Genomic DNA, 14,741 nt, shown 5'->3' with positions numbered 1-14,741 from the left:
AATGCTTTGCCCGGCGGGGCCGCTGTGCGGACACACGAAGGGTACGGACACCAGCGGGGTATGGGCACACGAAGGGCAGCCCTGGAGCGGCAGGCAGGGCACTCAGCCAGAGCCGCACCCCCTCCGCGGCCTCTCCCGGGCGTCCCCGGCCGCGCTCCCGCCCACGGGCAGCGCGGGCTGCGGGGGGGTCGCCCGCCGGGGGCACACACGAACCGGAGCGTTCCTCCGAGGCAGGCGGTTACAGCCCGTAACTGCTGACTCATTGTAGCTCTCGCTTGAAAACCGGCGGGCAGCCGGGTTCTGCAATTAACTCGTGCTCACACTCGCGTCCCTCCCCTCCCTCGGGAACGTCCCGGCCTCCTCCGGCCCGGCCCGGACGCGGAGCTGAGGCTCTGGAGCGCGCCCAGCCCGCCCGTCCGCCGCCGCCGCCCGGCCCTGCGGCCCCCCTGCCCCGCGCTGCCGCCGCAGCCGCCGCCGCACGGCGCGGGCCCTGCGCTCCGCCCCGGCCGGGGCCGCGGGGGCGCTCGGAGTCCCGCCCGCACGGCGCGCACACACACACAGGGACACACACACACACACACCGGGACACACGGACACACACACGCGGGGCACCGGGACACAGACACAGGCGCACGGAGGCGCACCCCGCGCCGCAAACATGGCGCTGGTGCCCTGCCAGGTGCTGCGCGCCGCCATCCTCCTGTCCTATTGCTCCATCCTGTGCAATTACAAGGCCATTGACATGCCCGCGCATCAGACCTATGGAGGCAGCTGGAAATTTCTGACCTTCATAGACCTGGTAAGTGCCCCCGGCGGCGGCTGTGGCCCTGCCCCCTCCCTCGGGCTGCCCGTGGAGCGGCCGCGGCCCGGGTGCATCGCGGCCCCCGGCGCTCGACGGCTTCGCCATGCGGTGACCTTAAAGCGGGGCGGCGACATGTTGGGGCTGCAGGGCCGGCCGTGAGAGGAGCCGGCCGGGCACCGCGGAGCCGGGTGGTTTGAACAGAGACAGGCACGGACAAAGCCGAGCGGCTGCTGCGTGTAAGCGGCCGTGGGGAAGGTGCGCCTGACGGCCTGTCACCCGGTCCCAGTGCTGATGGTGTTTCGCCTTTTCTAATGGCCGACAGTGAACACCAGAACCTGCTGGCCCAACATCTGGCTCCCGTGTGCTGTCAAAATAAAATATATGTCTTGCTCCTTTTGGCCCTTCTGAGGAATCCATCCGTGACAGGTGCAAGTGTGTCAGTGATGCAAAAAGAGCCAGGCAACTCCAGCTTGCCAGATCCAGTTAGTTTTGGTTGCTAATCCATAAACGAGTGTACGAAATAAAAGACATGTCATTTCATCATATTTCTTCATAAGGGTCCACGTCTGTAAGAGACATCAGCATGCTGGCCTGCTGGAGAGCACCAGGTGCTAGTCAGGGCTATTTTTAATCTGAGCTTCCTAGGCGTGCTGCCCCCGCAACAAGTGTTCCCTTAGTGCAGGTGGGAGGAGAGGGGGCGGGAGGAAGAGAGGAGATGGGAGGAGAAACTTGGTTTCTGGTTCAGAAATATGATAACCGCCTTACACCTGGTACCTAGATCAAAATCCTTTTTTTTTTTCTTTGTGTCCACGGTGTAACTAGGTGAGAAATTTTGTGCTTCCAACTCACTGAAAAGTCCCAAACTGCAAGTATTTCAGTTCCTCCCAGTGATAACACCTATCTCAGAACTTCATTGTAGATTCATAATAAGTACTGCTGCTATTGCCTACATGCATGGTACTGACTCAGTAGGTTGAGTTTGTGGGCTTGGAGGCCAAAGATTCAAACACTCATAGCCAAGCAGGTCAAGTGTGCTAATTTCTATATCAGGATTAAGTTAAGGTTCACCGAGGTCCATATTTTATTTGCAGAGAAGAAGCATCTACTGTATTTTTCACTTAGCCAGGATAATTTTTTTTTGCAGGAGCTCTAAGGTTCCACAGCAGTAACTAGTGCTTTTGCTGCGACTCTAAATTAGGCTTGATGTTTAAGGCTTGACTCTTAGGCTTGACTCTTAAAGGCTTGATGTTTCTCTGGAGGACAAACTAGAATCTATGTTTTTTACCTTTTGTGTTGCTGAACAGTGCTGTCTGTAATATTGGTTAATAGAAGTTAAAATAAGAATCCCAGTAATTTAGGGGGCTAGCTGTTGACTTCAGTGACAGTTGAACTGGAAGTGAACCAGCCAAAGCTAAAAGCTGATAATCTCTTTGAGTCTCCTTCACCTTTTTCTCTTTTCTCCTAGCCCTGACAGTTGCTTGAGGGCTAAGTCAGCCAGGGCTGTCATACAGTGAAAATTTAACTGTAAATGATAGTTATCATTTCCCTAAAATTATAGCCTTGTCAATGGCAAGTTCACGTGGGCTTTTCCATCAAAGCACGTACATGGTCCTGGCTACTTCTGTCGGGGCTCAAAAGGTCATGGTAAATATGTAGTGCTTTCTAAAATAGCTAGAATAGTTATCAACTGCAGCTAGTTATTTCTGTCCTTTAGCTAATAGTTGTCATGTGTTTCTCACAGTCAAGCCCAGTAGTTGAGAGAAAAGATTTAGCTATTTCTTACAGTGTTCAGTCTTTCAAAATAACACACAGTTCAATGACTTGAATGCCTTTCTCAGTGACCAGCCAGCATGCTGAGCTCTCCACTTGCCGGTGATAATTCTTTATGCCCAAATGGCCCTTCCAGTATCTTTTGTAAGCAAATGTATCTTTCTGTTCCCTGGGACAACTAGGAGATTTGACAGAACAAAACCAGTTAGATTCCTGAGGAGGATACCAGGAGGCATGGTTGGAGGATGTTAGGCACATTTCCAAGATCCTGTATCTTGACTAAGTCTTGAAAAGCTCTTCCATAAGTTTCATTTTGCTCAGCCATGTGCACTGTTCCTGTGTCAGTCACATTCAAAGGCTGTCTAGACAAAATATCATCAATGCCAGAGTCTTGGCAGACTGTGTTCTTGCTACAGATTGTACCTCCACAAACAGAGATTTCATCTTTGACATCACAGAAGCACGTAGAAGTTCTTTCTGCTTCCAAAAACTGCTACCAGTTTTTGAGAGAAGTCAGTTTATTACTTTAATCTGAAAAGTAATTTGGAATTTTTTCCATCTGTCCATTTGCAAAGGGATGTTCGTTCCAGTCTCAGCATCCATAAATCTCTTGGAGTCTTAAGAAGCCAGTTTTGTAGAGGTGCTGTGAGAAATGATTTGCAGTTACCAGCAGGTATTAGACTTTTGAACTGAATTACGAAAATCTCGTAGTTTGGACTCTAAAACATGGGACAGTAAAACATTATAAATGTATGCAGTGATTTGAACAGTAGACTTTGAGCTCTCACACTGTTCATGGAAGTCGAGCATTATGAGGAAGTTTTTTTATACAAATGTAATGTCCATGACGATCCAAAGTATTTTGGATGTTCATATCTAAGTAGTGTTTTGGATACCAATGTTCATCCCTAATCTCTTTTTTCTTTGAATTAGTAAAGAAAACAAGTGTAACCTATGAATTTTAACTGCTGTCGTTCTGATGACTTACTATTTTTTTGCAGTTGCAAATCTGGTGTCAGCATTCCCTAAATCACCTGTGACAGTGGAGTATTTTTATGGTTTATAAAGCAATGCACGCTCAATATGTTTTGACATTACATTTAAGATGCTCCTGGCTGTTGCTACTAACAGTAATATCTCCACTTCAGCCTTTTTTCTTCATATATAGAGGTGGTAGATACTTACCGTGCTTTTTCAAAAGGTGGTAAAGATACCTGCCTAGTACCTGTGTATTCCAAAGCCCATGCAGAAAAGACAGCAGTGTCTTTTTTGTCATGTACAGAGTGGAAAACCAAGGTATGAAGAGGTAAAAAGTTGCTGCCAAAATCAGTTGGTGGGCCCAGATGATGGAATTATGAAACTGAATATTCAGGCTAGTTCAAAACTACGTGTTGCTTTCATTTAAACTCAAAACACAAACCAAGCCTTGAGGTTAGTTCCTCTGAAAATAGCAAAGAATTGGATTCAGATGGGATATTTCAAGAAATGGGCCTAAAATTTCTTGTATAGCTGCCTTTGTTTAACTCAGGTTCACTATTTTGAGCTTTAATAGTAGAATGCTGCAGGACAGCACTGTCCTATGCTACATCCCATAAATACATTGTTGAGCCTCATAGCTGAAATTTAAGTTAGGCCAGAAATGATGCCGGCAAATATTCTTTGCAACAAGTTTGTCTTCTTATAGAAATCCCTCCGAAATTTTCCTTACGCAGTTCTGTAGGTACTGGAAGTAGCTGGATTAAAGATAATAGTACTTGGTCATCCTGCATACACTGCAATCACACACTTGCCTTTATAAATACACATCTGTTGAGGAATCCATTGCACCAACTTGTTTAAAAGTTGCTATTGCATTTTATTCTTCAGTTTCTCTTGGATCTCTTACTTTTGTTGGGAGAGGAGGCAAAATTAAATAGAATTTGTCTTCTGTAATAAAGTGGAGAGCCTGTGGGTGCCAAAAGAAGACCAAATCTACTTTTTGTGTTTGGGCGTGTGTAATAATTAGCAGAAAAGTAACTTAGCGTTGTAAGTATGTACCTGCTTAGTAAGGGATGTGCTGGTCTAAATAGCTTCTAGTTTTCATTGTGTAGTTTTTCTGGAAACCTTACTCCTCAAAGAAAGTAGAGTAAACCAAGATACGAGTGCACATGTATTAACCAATTTATGGTTTTTTGGTTTTGTATTTTATAATCCTAAGGTGTCCCTGATAGGCAGCACAGGGTAGTTGCAGAGACAAAAAAAGCAAAGCCAGATTTTTGGAAACAGTCTCAAGTGTTATGTTTTATGATTATTCATCATAAAATTAATAGTCCCATTTTGAATATCAGAATGTTAACCTGGGTATTCTTAGGGCTTGATTCAGCGCAGCCAAAGCTAGAGAGGAACAGATTTTGCTCATATATAAATCTGCCTGACATTATACATTTATTATTCTCTTGAAAGAAATAGCAGGATGTCTGTGTGAACTTTTTATATGTTGCCTGGCAGATTGAGTTCTACAAAAAATAGGTATGTGCTCTGTTCCCAGCACATATTTTTTGCCAGTAAATGCTGGGTTTTTTTGCAGAAAGCACCTTTAGATTTAGTTTGATTAAGTTCAAATAAGTGATCAGAACTTATATCCTTCTCTCTGAAAACTTTCAGAGGACCATGTTATCAACAGGACTAGAAACTCGAGTTGTTGGACTTATAATTTATTTAATTAGTGTATTAGTTATTAAGTTGTATGAGATACAGTTACTGGACCACCAAAAAAGATAGCAGTTTAACAGAGCGCAGCTAAAATTTTTTGGTGATTTGTGCCCAATTTGGATTTAGTTGAGCAGATAGGAAATGAAAGGACCAGAAAATGCTAGAGGCCAAAATTTTCAGAATTGAGGAATAATAATAAAACGTACCATTGGTTTATTATTTGAAATTGAGTGAGTTTCATTGCTAACCCTATGGGTTACACTTGCCACAAGCAGAGGACAAAAGTGAAAATACATTCCACACTCTGTGGAATATAACTATGATTCTTTTACAGGATTTCCCTTAGTAAAATAAATTTCACCTTATGATTTCCTTTTTCATCATCTGTAAAGTTAGCCTGATATGCAAGTGTTTTATGGCTTTTGAGTGAAAATATTCCAGAAGTGTAAAATATTACTATGCATTGTTCCCAGTAGTAATTAATCATCATATCTAAATACCTCTGTGGTGTTACAAAGAATACAGTCAATGGAGAATGTGTCAGTTTACATAGAAAAGGACTGTTTTATAAGGAATAACAAGATGAGGTTTCTTAATGTTATTTAAGGTATTTGAGAGAAAAGGTAACAACACAGGCAGGAGAGCCTTATAAGTATTTCAGAGGTTTTTTTCACTCTTGGGCTGTAAACATGTCTGGGGAACAGTAATGTATAGTGCTGTTGATGCAGTAATAAAAATGTAATAGTGTCATCATTCTTTATTCATAGATCTATGTTTTCCGTTTGCTGTTGGTAGCGCTATTAGAAATTGAGTGGAATTTGAGCACTACACTGAAGTGTTCCGTTTTCACATTGCATTAGTCTGCCTTTATTTTACAATTCTACTTAAATATGATGTACATTTAATTTGGGAATTCTCAGGGAAGTTATGGCTATCTTGAACTATTTGTGTTGGCAATAGGGTTGGCAGCATAAAGCAGGAGAATGGAAGAGAGGAAAAATTGGGGTCACTTTCAATGATGATAGATTTAACTAATGTCAGTAATATTATTTTAGAACTTGGAGTAGGTAAGTGATATGCAGCAGTGCTGTGTTTTACACCAGTGTACAGTCTGTAGAGTTTTGCCGGAAGAGTTTCAAATGATGACAACTTCAAGAAGTTGGTTTAGTAGTCTTTCGGTTGCCCTTTGAAAAACATCCTATTTACTTAAGTTGTATAACAGTTGAACTTTAAAATTTTATTACAGTGGTAAGGATAATTCAGATAATCGTATATGCCTTCATATGGCAAAATTGTTTTAAACAATTAGTTTAAACAAGGACAGCACGTCTAGCGTTCTACGTTAGTGTCCTTTGCTGAAGTCGTCTGGGTTCTGAGCTGTCCTAATCCGTTGTGAATATAAGTATTTAAAAATTATTTAATCAGTGTATTTTTGACCTTATATTTGTGTTATGTTAATGCAGCCATGTAAGTTTATACAAGAAATAGATTCTGGAAGATTGACCTTCTTAAGTTGTAGTAAAGATCTATATAACCAATCAAAAATATTCTTAACTAATATAGAAAATTGCAAACTTAGTGTTCTAAATTAATGTATTTGTAATAAAAATCAAATAACACTTGATTCTTTGCAGGTTCATGAGCCTTAGGATGTACAAGGACTTGTAGGGTAGATTGCCATATGGGTAGTCCTTAGGCTGAAAAAGAATATGTGGTAATATGCCACTGTACAACAAATCTGAAGTTGACCTCTAAGTAAAGAAAAAGCCTTTATGAAATTACAAAACCTTCACATTCCACAGATATAAGTTTGAAGATTTGAATAAAGTAAAACAATAGAATATATTAAAGAAAAAGTAGGCAATTCTGCAGTTTGTTAACACAATATATAAGATTCATTGTGAAGGATTATGCTGAGCATGTATTTACTTGAACAAACCAATAAAAAAAATCTTAGATTCCTTCTATTAGATGAAGTATTTTCTATGCTGCAGCCTTCCATATGTAATAATAGGTTTTGTGAGGACCTGCATCCTAATGCAATATTTAGAAAACATTTTTCTAATTGTGCTATTTTAATAGAGTCTCTGATGTTGGGAGGAGCTCATTGTGAGTGGAGAATTTCTTGTCTTTTGGAGTTCTAATTGCTAATGCAATTCCAGACAGTAAATGTAAAAAAGATCACCACCAGTGACAGGTTAGTATGCTTTCTGCAGAATTCAAGAGTGAAATAAATATTGGTGTATAAGAAAGTTCACATTGGATATTTCTTTATTTGAAATAAAATTGATATTTTTGCTTGCAAGACTCATGCAAAACATCAAATTCCTTTCCGTGTAGGTTTTTGTGATTTTTAAAAGTATTTGAATCTGAGGCCTAGTCTTCTCATCTTGATGAGAAGAATATAGTTCCACTATATGTATATATATATGGATAAATATGGCATATAAGGTAGAAACAAAATTGACAACAACTGACTTATTTTGTAGACCAACTCTTTGAATGAGTGAACGTGAAAAGCTTTCATCCTTCCAAAGAAAGCTTTTTCAAATTTTGCCTTATTTGTCAGCATTTATTTGTATAATTACATTTTCCCCGCACTGTATTTTCCAAGGCTCTGAATTTGTTATTATTCTTCAAAGCTTTGCAGGCTTTGTTCCATTACTCTTACTATGTATAATGCAAGATTTTTTTCAACTCAGCATAGGTAAATATGTTACCACTGAAAAAGCTTTAACTTTAGTGGATAGAAAAGTTAACCCAACTCTGAAGAAAAAAAAAAAATCTGCTGGAACCTTAAGTGAAACTTCCAGACTTTTCAGACAGGAGGAAGCTCTAAGTTAAAATTTATAAGTATGTGTTGGTAAGACTTAAAAACAAGCCCCTCTCCCAATTAGAACTGTGATTAAGTTTTGGGTTGTTTTTGTTTTTTTTTTTAATACTGCAAAATTGCTTCTATGCTGCAAATTGTAGGGATTCTGTTGGTTGAAAACAGGCTAAGCTTATGTGAAATGCTAGGGGAAAATAAGAACCTGATTTTCATTTGTATGAAGGCTTCTTCTGGCAATGTAGCTAAATCCCAGTTTTCCCTTGAAGTTTCAAAGTAACATTTGAATGCCTCTAGTTGCATTCCCTGAACATCCTGTCTGGCTGCTGCCCATACAAGCATCCAGTTTACAGTAGATTTTCCAAACAAACATGCCAAAAGGTGCAGTTGTATAATAATTTCCACTTTATTCTGTTTGTAGCTGACATGGTTCCGGTATTTTTGCTGCAGTTGTCTGTCAGGTTAGTTGTTTTAAAGTGCTTGAGGACTCTGCAGTGTGGCTAAAACCAAACTAGTACTGCTGCATTTTTCCTAGCTGAATATTTGGTATCCTGGTAAAGCAGAATAGAATGTGCAGGAGAGCAGGATGTAAAATCCCTCACTAATTCCTTCCTTACTTGTACAGCAGTGCACAAGGGGTAGTGCGTTTTTGAAATTAATTGGTCCAACTGAAACAATTTAAGAGGCTGAATCTTAACTCTACAAATGCTGCTAGACTCTTCAGACTGTTTGAGCTGCTTGTGCAGGGAGGGACATAGCTGAGAAATTAAATTTGAATCTATTAGGAATTGATTGGCTCATTTTTGGTTTCAGGCAGTGCTGTCAGTATTTGTATATTTTTTAAACCTGGGGGTTTGTGTACCTGAGGGTTAATTTACTTTTTTCTTCCCTATATTTGTGTATATTTTATAATGTGTCTTGAAGCCTTTTGGTCCTTGCAGCACATAAGTAATAAATCATTATTTTTTATTATTATTGCTAATATTATTAGAATTCAGCACGAGTGGGAGTTCCACATGCAAAGCACAGGTGGCATATGTTCCTAAATGTACTTGATCAGATGCAAAAGGAAGAAAAAGAAACTGCTGACTTGAACTGCTGCTATATGAATTGGTGAAATGCAAGAATACAAAAGGGATGTTTTCCCTGCGAGGTGCTTAACAAGCGAGTGCCTGTGAAAGTGGTGGAAGCATTTCAGACAGCTGATGTTGGGGCAAGGGGCTGATCCTGAGGCATGGCAGTGGGGCCTTTGCCCATAGGGAGGACACAAGTTGTTTGTGGCCAGTGCTTGCGCAGGCTCTGCCGGGTAAAGAGAGGAAGTAGGGAAGTGAGGGAGAAAAGGAATCGGACATGACAGCACTTTGTACCTGGGGCACAGAGGTGACAGAGTGCACCGTGCCGATCAGTCTTGTGTTGTGACAAACTGATGTTTAGATACTTGACTGCCGGCTATGAGGACAAAGTGAGGGAAAGCAAAGGGTGGAGATGCAGGGTGGCTGGTATTTCTTGGCTAAACCAGCATGTGTTAGCTCCCTCAGACTTCCCTCCTTTCCTTTTCCTCTCTGTCATTTCTTCCTCCCACACAGTCTCTCCACACAGCCCCCCTGGCTGGGGGCACTGGTGCCACAGCACCACTTCCCTGCGCATACGTGTTTGGCATAGCATGCTCTGCTCAGCGCAGGGTGCTTGCAAAGCTTGTCCCTAGTTAGAAGCCATATGTGCTGACAGATGCAGAGGTCCCCATTTGCTGTTCACTTAGGCTTACAAACAAATGGAGACTCCATGCTGTGAAAACTTTCTTAACCTGGGTTTACTTGTTCTATCTATGTTCCAAGGACTGTGCAATAGACACAACTGTTTGCATTCCAGTGGGTCCCAGGAAGTGAGTCCCAAGAACGCATGAGTCGCAGTAGAAACCTCTGCTGTGTGGAACTGCATGGTGCTGTACTTTTGAACTGGACATTCAGGAGGCTGGAAGGGATTTGGTGTGTTCAGGTGTGGATATACATCTTTGTGTACATTGGATATAATAGTTATTTACCTATGCTGCACATAATTTGAAAATACCAAACTGTCATAAGAGCTGCTCTGTTCCATAGCCTCTCCATATGCTGTGCACATCTCAGGGTAAATTGGTCTGCTACTACTGAAGTCCATTTAGGTGACCAATTAATGAACAATGAGTCAAAGATTACAGCGGTTCAAGATGCTGTTCAAGTTTTTCAGTGTCGACTGTAGAGAACAGGAGAGAGCAGACAGCTTTTGGGTTAGTTGTCTCATGACCTACCATGGCTGGAAAGGGATATTCCTGCATTTATTAAGGAGCTAATGATCTTTCTAATTCTAATATATTGTTATAGAAGATTAGCTTTCAAATCTCCTTGACTCATTGCCAGTATAATTTCAGAAGCTAGACACCTCTGGTTTTCCATAGGTTGTATTTTCTGCTTTTAAGTTATATGTCATTTCAGGCCAAGTTTTATTTTCTTTTGGTCGTGGTTTGAGGCAGAAGCTACTTACAATTATTACCAAATATTACCAAAATACTTCAAAGCTGTTTTGTTCCCTATTAATTACAAGGCTGAGTTTTCAAATTATGAGATGTATTTTATGACAATGCATTTTAGAAAAGCCTGGTGGGACCTCTTGTTACTTTGAGGATTTGGACCAGTGGGGTCTGAATTTCTTGATTTTAAAATTCAACCTGCAACATAAAAGCAAAATATGAATGTTCTTGAGGATGTGCAAGGCATGACTCTTTTCATCCACTGCTGGCTTTGTGAGTGAAAGTGCTGTCCCTTTGCCCTGATCCATTTGTGCCCCTTATCACTCAGTCAGGCTCCTCAGTTAAAAGTTGCTGTCAGCTATCAGTATATTTTCTGTGTTTTTTTTCCTTACAGGAATCCCCCTGTCCAATATCTCTTCCCCTGTTCTAGTATCTTCTAACCCAGCACACTCTCCTTGATCTTTCAGCTCTGCATTGCAGTTCCACTTACACTCCCAGTGCTCTTCCAGAAGCCTGTGTTTGCCTGTCAAGTGCTGCTTTTCTTACCCCACATACTCCTTACACTCCTTCCCCACCATTCACACATACTGTCTTTCCTCCCAGTGCATTCACTCTCATATATTCTTCTGCATTCTCACCCTATCCATCCCAAACACCAGACCTACTCAGTGTCATTCATTCTCTTGTGTTTTTAAAGCACCTTGCATAGACCCAAACCAGTAAAAGATAAGCTATCTTCTATTAGAAAAACTTGATCCTGGTGTCGTGTGGCCTTAAATAAACCAGTTTGGAAATTATGCTGTTACATAAGACTCTTAGCTTTGCTTTCTGTTTTTGAACAAGTTTTTAAGCATCCTGGTTACAGGAAAAAAAAGCCTGTAAGTGTTAAGCATAATGGATCATGATCCTAATGTTTATTATGGTGTTAAAATCTTGTCATTTCTTGGTAGTCTGCCATTCATTTTTTTTATTATAACATTTCCAATTCAGAAGCAGGTCCTTGATAAAAACTGACATTTAACATGAAAAATCAAAATTATGTACAGAATCAGCAATCAGTATTTATTCTGACATTTTCCATCTTTGTTTTTTCTAATGTACTTGTTTTAAATTATATGCCAAAATTATTTAAATTGTATTTATTTCCTAATAAGAAAACTTGTCTTTTAACAATCATTGTGAGATTTGAAATCTACTACTTTCAGTGAAATGAACAAAGATGTTTTTGAACGTTGCTTAGCTTTTCAGCTGTTAATAGAAGCAGCATCTCTTTTTGTTTTCATGTGAACATGTACAAGTACTTATACCTTGTTTGTAGGTGTGAATTTTGGCTGTATGCAGACACACCTGGTGCAATTTGGGAGTAAGGAAATAGAGAAATACACATTTCACAGTGGTAACTTTCTCCTCAAACCCACATGAAAACATACTCAGTTTTGTCAGGGGTTACTAGATACAGATGAGCCTGCCATGGCTCCACTCCCCCATTTCCAACCATAAGCAAGGCTGGGCACATGCCCAGTGGACACATACAAAGATAGATGTGTAAAATCAGATTGCCTGTAATCCAGGCCAATACAAATAAAATTCTGATTGAACTATGTGGTTTAGAGTCAATATCTTTTAAGCTATGTCAGCCAGGATGTCAAGTGATGTTTGGAACAAGGAATGTTCAACATATGACCCCCCTAGAGTCGGTATGCTGCCTGCTTAGCCTTCCTGTGCTGAACGCAGGGCTGGGCTGCAGTTAGGGTGCTGTCTTCTGATGGGAGTGCTTTGGTCTCAGTGTCTCTTCTGTCAGAGAGTTCAGCCCTACCACAGGTCCCACCTGTGTGGCACATCCCTGGAACGAGTGTTCACAACTGCCTTGTCATAAAATGTCCCAGGAGGTCAGTGCATATCGCAAAGGTCCAGATCTACAGGGGTATTTTAATATTACTTCCAACAGCTAGTGGAAAGGTAGCAAAGATCTTGGTCTACAGGGGTATTTTGGTGTTTCTTTTGACAGCTGATGGGAAGGTATTCTCTCTGTATTATTCACATGTATTGTGCCTAGTTTGCACAGGAGTTGAGGTTAGACTCCCAGTTCTGGGAGATACAAAGCATCCACATATGCATGGGACTTAGAAATATGTGATTTTTTCAGCATATTGTAAGATAAGACATAAAATATTTAAGGAAGCTTTTTTCTGTTTTTTTTTTTTTTTAAATGCCTCTTCTGGTGTGATTGTAAATTTAGAAATTATGAATTTGTTCCAGATGGGAAGAAAAAAATCAATCTCACAATTTCTTGTGAGGAAAAAGATTTATAATAAGTGGTTCAAAATCATGGTTTCAGACCAGTTGAACTGATATAGTGAAAACAAAACATTGTCTTTATTAAAATACTTGGACACAACGGCGTTACAAAGGAATCAGCCAGTGCAGTGAGAAACTGTTATTCAGAAATATTTTGTCAGTGGTAGTAATTGAAAATGTGTTAAATTTCCCTCTAGCAAGGTACAGATTGATGTCACAAGAGGACTATAACACTGAAAGTTGTGACCCAATCATAAATATTACCTTATTTCATAGGAATTGTACCTGTGCTGTGTGGATTAGTCAATGCAAACTTAAATTTGAAAGTGAGCGTCAGAAGAGGATGTGATAAATCCAAGCCCAGAAAATAACAACCATTTAATCTTTCTCTTTTTATTTTTTTTAAAGTATGTGCAACCTGATTATAAGGTTTAGTAAGTATTTTGAAGACAAAACCAAATAATAATAATATGGTACAAGATATGTTCTCTTCTGGCCAGTCTTTCCCTTGCAGACCTTGTATTTTGCCTGTCTTGTTTCTTATGCTAAGTGAATATGCCTGAACAGTATTTGCCACACAAAGAACTGTAGTGATGGAGGCAAACATGTTTTATAAGATACTTATTTGCACGGTGTGCTTGTATCTCAGTGGTGTATTTTCAGACAAGGTCTCTTTGGCTAGGCTGTGGTATAGACAGCCTTGAGCACTCATTCTGAATCACTCCAGTGTCTTCGTGCTGGTCTCAAGTGTATATATCTTGTGTGAGAGAAGACATATCCTTGATACTCAGAATTCCATAGAGTAAACTGACCTTTTTAAAGAACTCTTTCTAAGCCAGGTTGATGGGCATTCAGCATTCTGAATCAGACCTGGAACAGACCCGTCTTTTATTAATATAATATCTTCTGATTTACTGCAGGAAGACACTGAAATGATTAAGTGTACCAGCAGTCTGCATAAAATGCCTGGGTGACCTCTGAAGCACTATGATAAATATCAAAGAAAAAAAATTTTGAACTTGTATGATCAGCTTAAGGAAAATTAAGGCCATATCTCAGTTTGTTGGAAATGCTGTTAAAGTAGGAAGACAGTTAGTGCCTGCAGAGTGGCAGAAGATCTAGGTCACATCTTTTTCCGTATGATCTAAAAGAATGATTATGCTGGGTTGAAAGTATCCTTCCACTGGAGCTTGCTTTGCAGTTTTTCTCCTTGGTGGTCTTCCCAAAAGAAAGCACAGATTAGTAGTATAAACAGCTAATTGACCATTCTAAATGGTCAGTCTTGTCTGTTCTCTTTAGGGATGCTTACATGTGTACCATCTCCTTTGTTCTCCTTATTCCAAGAAAGAAGCAGTACACACATAGATAGAGACCTTCCAAAAAAATTAGCATCTTCGGATAGTAAGCATCTGACTCAAATTCCTTTGTAGTGCCATTGTACCTTTTATTACAAGTTCTCAAAGCATTTATATTAAAAATATATTTGCTAACTAAGCCTCACATCTCTATGCAGAGAAGTGTGATTTGAACCAAATGCAAACATAGCAGACCAGACACTGAAATTGGCTGGACATGTAGTCATTAAAATCTTTTAGGAATTACCTTAGTTGTGTAATCTGAATGTAAAACACTGTTAATCTCAGGTGGTTCAGGAGGTGATGTGAGGCAGAGGCTGCCCACAGATTACCCCTATTCAGCCTTCGGGGTTTTTTGCAGGGTGGGGCTGGAGGCCATTCAACCTGCTCTGCCCGGGCTGTTAAGCATCACCTCCAGTCTGCCCTGTCTCACCTGGTGAGTCACTTGCCGCTGCTGCTATTCACTAAGATATGGGAAATGTGTGGACATTG

At 40.6% G+C, this 14,741-nt stretch overlaps 1 protein-coding gene across 1 annotated transcript in view; it reads left to right on the top strand.

Moving 5' to 3' along the window:
* Positions 1-334: 334 nt before the first annotated feature.
* The window catches only part of AIG1 (androgen induced 1), a 123,564-nt gene continuing 109,157 nt past the window's right edge, over positions 335-14,741 (top strand). The window contains exon 1 of the mRNA XM_038130973.1: positions 335-799. Coding sequence (XP_037986901.1) covers positions 659-799 — 141 coding nt within the window. The 5' untranslated portion in view covers positions 335-658. The remainder of the gene's footprint in view (positions 800-14,741) is intronic.

This window comes from Motacilla alba, chromosome 3, assembly GCF_015832195.1.
Source record: "Motacilla alba alba isolate MOTALB_02 chromosome 3, Motacilla_alba_V1.0_pri, whole genome shotgun sequence".
NCBI lineage: Eukaryota > Metazoa > Chordata > Aves > Passeriformes > Motacillidae > Motacilla > Motacilla alba.
The sequence above is the reverse complement of the archived record's forward strand: the minus strand, read 5'-3'. Positions and strand labels throughout refer to the sequence as shown.